The 7,811-nt window shown below is 37.6% G+C and overlaps 1 protein-coding gene and 1 pseudogene across 1 annotated transcript in view; one reads left to right on the top strand and one right to left on the bottom strand.

Moving 5' to 3' along the window:
• Znf638 (zinc finger protein 638) overlaps positions 1 to 7,811 on the bottom strand; it is a 189,318-nt gene that overhangs the window by 62,862 nt on the left and 118,645 nt on the right. Inside the window, exons 6-8 of the mRNA XM_023718402.1 lie at positions 5,931 to 6,202; positions 1,925 to 2,071; positions 592 to 711 (exon numbers count right to left, since the gene is read on the bottom strand). Coding sequence (XP_023574170.1) covers positions 592 to 711; positions 1,925 to 2,071; positions 5,931 to 6,202 — 539 coding nt within the window. The remainder of the gene's footprint in view (positions 1 to 591; positions 712 to 1,924; positions 2,072 to 5,930; positions 6,203 to 7,811) is intronic.
• On the top strand, positions 2,628 to 3,345 carry LOC101585600 (annotated as a pseudogene).

Below are 7,811 nucleotides of genomic sequence, written 5' to 3'. Positions count from 1 at the left end.
TACTTTGGCAATAACAATACACAATGTACTAACCATTGTTACTCTCCTAAAATCTTGTTTTGAGATTTTGTACCACCGTTTTTTATTTTTTTTCCTTTCTTTAAAATAAAAATAACTGATGCCAAAAAAAAAAAAAAAAAGATGTTTCACATATATAAATTAAGATCAATACAGAAGTACATGGGGTGGAGAGATGGCTCAGTGGTTTAAAGCACCTACTTAGAACAAGCTTAGCAAAGCACAGGGACCACGGTTCAATCCCTCAGCACCACATGTCAGCCAGCCCCGCCCCCTGGTGGGCTGAGCTGCCCCACCATAAATAAATAAATAAATAAATAAATAAAACAGAAGTACTGATCCAAACAAAAGTGTATTTTCCTGGTGTCACTTAGTATTATTGGTAGTACTATATACATAAGTGTGTGCATATATAAAGAAGTTTCTAATGTCAGAGTGTTTGAATTTATCCACTTATGATTTATCCACAAATGTTAGTTACTGTTGAGCTAACACTTAAGTCATGCACTTTTCTAGAGATATACCATACTTAAATAACAACAATAAAATATCTAGGATCTAAATCCATTTTACCTGTACTTTTTTCTTTCCTGGAACAGAAACTTTCACACTTTTTCCTTTAATCAGAAGAGGTATTGTATCAACATTCTTGATGACTGCAGTAACTGCTTTTAATTCCATTTCCAAGTAAGCCTAAAATAAAATTTTATTTTTTTGAAGCAAAAATTTACCTTTTACAGTTCCAGCATTTTACATTGGACTCAATCCCTTAAGGAATATAAAGCTATGAAATTATTTGAAAACCTGGTTGCTTTTGCTTCTTTTAATTTTACTACAGTGTAATTCAATCTTAAAGATATTTCACATATGAAATTTTACATCTTACAAAATTTAACATTTTAGACTTTTTGTTGTTGTTGCTGGTATTAAATGTGGGCTTTGTCCATGCTCTGCTCTTGTACATTTTCCATATAATTACAAAGACAGAAAGAGGGAACATAGTAGTTCATGCCAGATTCATGGAATGGAAGGAACTAAGTAGACAGGGCTAACTGAACAACAGCAAGAAGCTAGGATCTTTTCTAGGTTGTTGTAAATCTAACCCTTTTCAAGCTTCTTACAATAAAGATGACACTACCACTAAGTCCCTTGTCTTAACTCACAGTTTCATATTCTGCTTAATATAGGGTTGCTTAGTATTCTAAACATAATTATGAGAAGTTGGGCATGGTTGCATGCATCTGTAATTCCAACACTTTGGGAGACTGAGGTTAGAAGATCATAAGTTTAAAAGCCTGAGCAACTTAGCAGGACCCTGTCTCAAGTTTTCAAAACTAAGTAGGGAGGGGACTTGAGGCTGTAGCTCAGTGCAAAGCCTCTGAGTTCATTCCATAGTATCTATTGTAAGAACAGAAAAGTTTATCATGTGAGCAACAAGAACACAGCCCACATGCAATACTTACCTTACATACAAGGGAAATGAGTTACTTCAATTTAACCTCACTGTTGTAAACTATGATATACTATCTATTTTTATGAAGTTTTTGGAACTCAGCTGTTTGCTCATTTACATATCCCTATAGTGCCTTTAATACTATACAAGTTGTAAAATATTTATTTTCCTTCCTTTTACAAAAGCATTTACTAATCCCTTAGGACCTTGTTTGTTCATATCCAAACATTACTTAGTTCTCAAAGAATAGTTATGCCTCTAGTACAAGAAGCTAAAAGAAGGGGCTGGGGAGATAGCTCAGTAGAATAAGCTCTTGCCTGGCAAGCACCAGGACCTGAGTTCAAACCCCGGTACTGCCCCCTCCCCCAAGAAAGCCAAGAGACCCAACAATAGTTTATAAAATCATTAAAACCACAACTTTGCACTAATTTTCGAATGAACTCAATGACTCACCTCCTTTCTATACGGAACAATCAGGACATCTGTAACTTTTCCAAAAGGCTGAAATACTTTTCTAATATCTTCTTCAGTACAGCCATCTTCTGGTAATTCAGACACAAGAAGGACCGAGCCATAACGTACAGAATGTTCTTTCCGAAGCTAATATTATAGGGAAAGAAAATTTAAAATCAAACTACAAAGTCTAATAATAAAAATTTCTTGTGTATTATTATTTTTTAATGTATTTGGTACAGGGTCACATTGCCTAGATCATACTCACGGTGGTCCTCCTGCTTTCAGCCTTTACAGTGCTGGGATTATAGGTGATTGCCACCACACCCAGACTCCATTGCTGGCTCAGCTTGCCAGGGGCGGGGACAAGGTTGGGCAGGGCCTGCACTGAGGTATTGGGGAAGGAACGATGGTCCCTGCAACTGCCCAAGCAGGTGCCTAGTCTGCTGAGCTATCTTACCAGCCCTTATTTCTTTTTTTTCTTTAATAGATATTTTCAAAATGCTTAACACAATTTAGAGTCAAAATTTAAAAAATTTTTGAACACTAAAGGCAAATATTCAAAATTTTTAACCAAACACTGGTAATGAGTTTACAGGTGCTCTTTTCTGATTATAAACTATCTTGCAATATATAAGGCCTATGGAATGGCTCAAGGCCATCAAAGATTATCTTTCTAGGAAGATCTAGCAAGTGAAACAGCATGGCCAAACCTTGTGGGGTGCGCTTGAGTGAGAAGGCCCGCAAACAGGTAGATGTCTTCAGACAAAATCTTTTCAGGAGGCTGAGGAATTCCTCTACAGATTTTTTGCCACAGAAAATTATATACCTGAGTCAGCTCTTGCACAAGGACTCCCTCAAATGTGGCAGACTTGACCTCCCTTCAGGTCCCACTGGATATCCCTATCCAGACCTCCACCCAAGGATAAAGACATGGAAACAGATAAGCAGGAAAAGAAGTAAGTCCTAAGTGTGGTTTTGTCCCTGGGAATGAGAAACTCCTGGCTCTGCTTGCTCTAGTTAAGCCAGAAGTATGGACTCTCAAAGAGAAGTGCATTCTGGTGATTGCATGGATCCACCACCTGATCCCCAAGATTGAGGATATAAATGATTTTGGGGTAGCAATCCAGGAGAAAGAGCTGGAAAGGGTGAATGCAGTCATGATCAAAGTAGAAGCCTTCTAGACAACCATTTCCGTGTACTTCTCAGAATGTGGGAATGCTGTGACTAAGGCCTCTAAGGAGACTCATGTAATAGATTACTGGGACCTGGTGCATAAGAGAGATAAGACAGCCCATGGGAATCTCAGGGCCATGGTGCTGGACCTGAGGGCCTCCTATGCAGAGCTTTATCATATCAGCAGCAGCAACCTGGAGAAAATTGTCAACCCAAAGGGTGAGGAGAAGCCATCTATGTATTAAGCCCAAGACTAGAAGAAAAAATGAACAACCTGTTCCATGTAAAAAAAAAAAAAAAATTCTACATGAATCTACATGGCCTATCATGCAGAAAAGCTGAAATGACAGCTTTGTTCATCCTGTGTGGTAATAACTGAAAATGACACTCTGCTTCTGGCTGCCATGAGGTAAAATTCATCTTCCACCAAACCCTCTACCATGATTTTCTGCCTTAGAGCAAGCTGACTATACATAAGACACACTATAATCTTGAACCAAAATGAACGTTTTCTTCTTTAATTTGAAGTGACCACTATTTTGTCCCAAAGAAGGAAATGATTTACATAGGCTTTCTTTACTTACAAAGGTATCCCCAGTTATAGGTGATAATACAAACTCTTATCAACCCAGCAGACAGGAGATCCACAAATATTTCTAGCAAAATAGAAATGTTTTCATGATGATTACACAGAAATAAGATAGAAATATATCTTTTATGACGATTCTTATATTATGGGTCATGTCATCATCACTGCATAAATAACCATGTTAAGAGAGGGAGAGAATAGTTTTACAGGTGAGGCTATGCAAAAGCTGATGTTTTGCTTTTGGATATCCTAAGTATTTCACAGATTTTGGGCATGTGTGTGAGAAACGTAAAAATGTTGCTGATATGACTTGGTATTACTTAGATCTTTGGGAGGATCAATAAGGTCAGTCTGGAAGGAAAGGGTTAACTCATTTCAAAGCAAACTAGTCAGTAACACTGGTGCAGAAGTAAGTAATGAGTCATTCACTGAAAGATACACAATAACTTGGATGGAGACATTAGATGGTGTCTCAAGTTACTGGGGAAAATTGAAGATACTGCAAAAATTTCAAAATATAAGCAATCTTTGAATACAACATTTCTTTAAAACTTTTTTCTTGGTACCAAGTATTGAACTCAGGACCTTGTGCTTGTCAGGCAGGTGCTTATACCACTGAGCTCGCTCCCTGGCTCTTTAAAACTTCTTTAAAATTGCATGGAAAGTAAATCACATTCACTATGGCAACTAAAAAGCAAAATAATCTTTCATAACTATATTTTGTATTTTGACTATCTGTAAAATCAACTTAAATGGTCCATAAACCAATCATTAAAGTATAAAAAAATACAAAAATACAAAAAGATATGGGTGTATTTAAAAATGTTCACATATAATGTTAGAATAAACTACAATGACCAGTTTGTCACCTGTTACAAATTACATTGGAAAACAAAGTTTCACTGTTATCTTATCATCTAGAAGTCTTATTTCCTTATTTATTTATTTGAGATATGGTCTGGCTGTGTAGTTCAGGCTGGCCTTGAGTTCACTATATAGCCCAGGCTGGCCTCAAACTTGAAGCAATTCTCCTGCCTTGTCTCCTGAGTGCTGGGATTACAGGCATGCACCACCCTGCCCAGCTCATCTAGAAGTCTTGAAACTAAACTAAAAGACTTTTAGTCTGTACTCCGAGCTACTCAGGAGACTGAAGAACAAGAACCACAAGTTTGAAAACAGACTTGGCAACTTAGCAAGACTTTATGGCAAATAAAAAGGGCTAGAAGGCACAGCTCAATGATACAGCACAACTGAACTCAATTCTCAGAACCACATACATATAAAAAAGAACCAAACACCACCCCTTATATGTTCTCATTAGACTAATTCAAAATATCCTATACTCAACACTTCCAGTGCTCTTCAAAATTCTATAATTACAATGAATATTATAAATGTATCTTTTCAAATATAACCTCTGAGGAAAGGAATAGAAGCTGAAAGTCTTGAATGTAGTTGAGTTTGAAAGCAATTTACACTTAAGTACTAAAGAATTTTTTTTTTTTTTGGCGGAACCGGGAATTGAACTCGGGCCCTTGCGCTTGCCAGGCAAACCCTTAATTCTACTCAGCTATCTCCCCGGCCCCGACTTTTTTTTATTATAATACACTACACATTTGATAGACCTATTAGGGAGTTATCTTGATGGCAGTGTTTGAACTGGAATAGTAATAATTTAATGAAATATATAGCATTATAAGCACATATTAGTCAAAATACATCGGTAAAGAAAAAGACTAGTCGATAAGAGGATGACTTCTGAATTGTACCTCAGAAAGTACTAAAATCATTATCAATTCTCAGTAGAGGCCCACTTTCATAATTTACTAACATTATAAAACTTCACTAATGCTATGGACTGCATTAACTACCCCAAATAGCAAAAGCTCATTATAATGAGCTACTTGAGAAGCTAGCCAAAAATGTTAACAAACCAACACAGCAGTATCTCTGGCATGCCTAAACCCTTAAGATTTTGAATTAATGGATTATATTCATAATAGAAACCCATAAAGATACATCAAAGTAATTTAATAAGTTGAGTTCAAATTTTTCAGAAATGTGGAATAAGAAAACTCAAACAACTTTGTTTTCAATTTACCACAAGAAATAAGGGCCTGAGCGATAGCTCACCAGCACAGTGCCTGCCTAGCAAGCATGTGGTTTAGAGTTTCATTCTTGTTATGAACGAATGAAGAACAGACAGGCAGGCACATTTGCAAAAATAACAGAATTACTAACCTTACGTTGAAGAGAAACAGCTTTATCAGACACCTGTTTACTTTCTGATAAACTGTCATCTTCAAGATTCTTTAATTTACGAGTAGAATGTCCTCCTAATGCATCACTCTTCACAGACGTTGTAGATTTAACTGACTGCTTTGTTCCACTGACAATTTTCGGCTTTAGTGCTGGTGAGTGTCCTTTATCAACTGCTTCAAGATGCTTCTGTTTATTAGGTTCTGCCCCATGTCCATATCGTTGTACTACATCTTCTAATGCTTTTTTTCTATCTAGTAAAAACAATGTACAACAAAGTACAACTTCAATTAAAAAGAACTTAAAAGATCTAGTGACTAATGTCTTAAACCAAAAGCTAATGAAATAAAATACAGGAAAAAAAAAATCTAGTGGCATCCACACACAGACACAAGTTTTCATTAACTGTTCACACAAAAGGTTTTACATTCAACTCCTTTATTTAATGATCTCCCCTTATATTAGGGCCCTCAAATTTTTGGTTGCAGAACCTCCTTACACTTTGCGGACCTGAAAGAGCTTGTGTTACATTCGAAATTGACCACGTTAAAAGTTAAAATGGATTTTTAAAACTACTAATGTATTTAATAAACTCCCATGTTAAGTAACTTTATTTTTTAATTTTTTTTTTTATTTTAGGGAAAGGTCTACAGGGTGTTCAGGGTCTCACTACTAGATCGGACTCACAGTAATCTGCCTGTTTACAGCCTCCTGAGGGCTGGGATTACAGGCAAGTGTCACCATGCCCAGTCTCAAATGCCATCTCTGTGCATGCCGGGGGGTGGGGCCAGCACACCAGGCCTGGGGATTGAACCCCTGGTCCTAGCACCTGCTTGCAGGTGCTTTAATCCGCTGAGCTATTTAGCTGGCCCTGTACCTTTTTTGAGACAGAGTCTTCTCTATGTAGTTTGGGTTGGTCCGGAATTCACTATTTGGCCCAGACTGGACTTGAATCCACAGCAAGACATTTGCCTTTGTGTCCCAAGTGTACCACCACAACAGCTAAATAAATTTTTTTTTAATAAAAAATAGTTTTAATTCCCAAAACAAAACAAAATTAGTGAGATTACTAGTACCAGTGTACATTTTTCCAAACACTTTAATGCTGGGCTTAAAAGAAGATACAAATTTCTCATATCTGATTCTACATTCAATATATTGAACATATAGTTTTTTTTTTTAATATTTATTTATTTTTATTTATTACATTTATTTATTGTGTGTGTGTGTGGCCAGCTCAGCCCACCAGGGGGCGGGTCTGGCTGGCATGTGGTGCTGGGGATCGAACCGCGGTCCCTGTGCTTTGCCAAGCTTGTTTCAAGTAGGTGCTTTAGACCACTGAGCCATCTCTCCAGCCCTTGAACATATAGTTTTGATTAACACTATAAAGCAAATCCAGCCTCACGTGAAAATGTAGTCAGAGGGTTGGGGAGACAGCTCAGCAGGTTTAATTGCCTGCCTGGAAAGCGCAAGGACCCGGGTCTGATCCCCAGTACCACATGCCATGCCACTGTGCCAGCTACCGAAACCGGACAGGGTGGCACACAACTATAATCCCAGCACTGGGGGGCTAAAATGGGACAATCACTATGAGTCGAAGCTGCATAGTAAGACCTTGTACCAAATAAAGAAATGATTAAAAAAATGGTTTTTTAAAATTAGCCAGAAAGGGCCCAGAGATAGCTCAGTAGAAAAATGCTTGCCTGGCAAGTACAAGGGCCTGGGTTCAATCTCCGGTCTTGCCCCCCGGCCCAAAAAAGAGATAAGGCAACTTAAGGGCCTAGGAGATGGCTCAGTAGACTAAGCGCTTCCCTGGCAAGCACAAGGGTTCAATCCTCAATTCTGCAAAAAAAAAAAAAAAAA

The sequence above is a fragment of the Octodon degus genome, unplaced genomic scaffold, assembly GCF_000260255.1.
Source record: "Octodon degus isolate 3935 unplaced genomic scaffold, OctDeg1.0 scaffold00058, whole genome shotgun sequence".
NCBI lineage: Eukaryota > Metazoa > Chordata > Mammalia > Rodentia > Octodontidae > Octodon > Octodon degus.
Note: the sequence above shows the minus strand (reverse complement) of the source record. Positions and strands in the feature narration are given on the sequence as shown.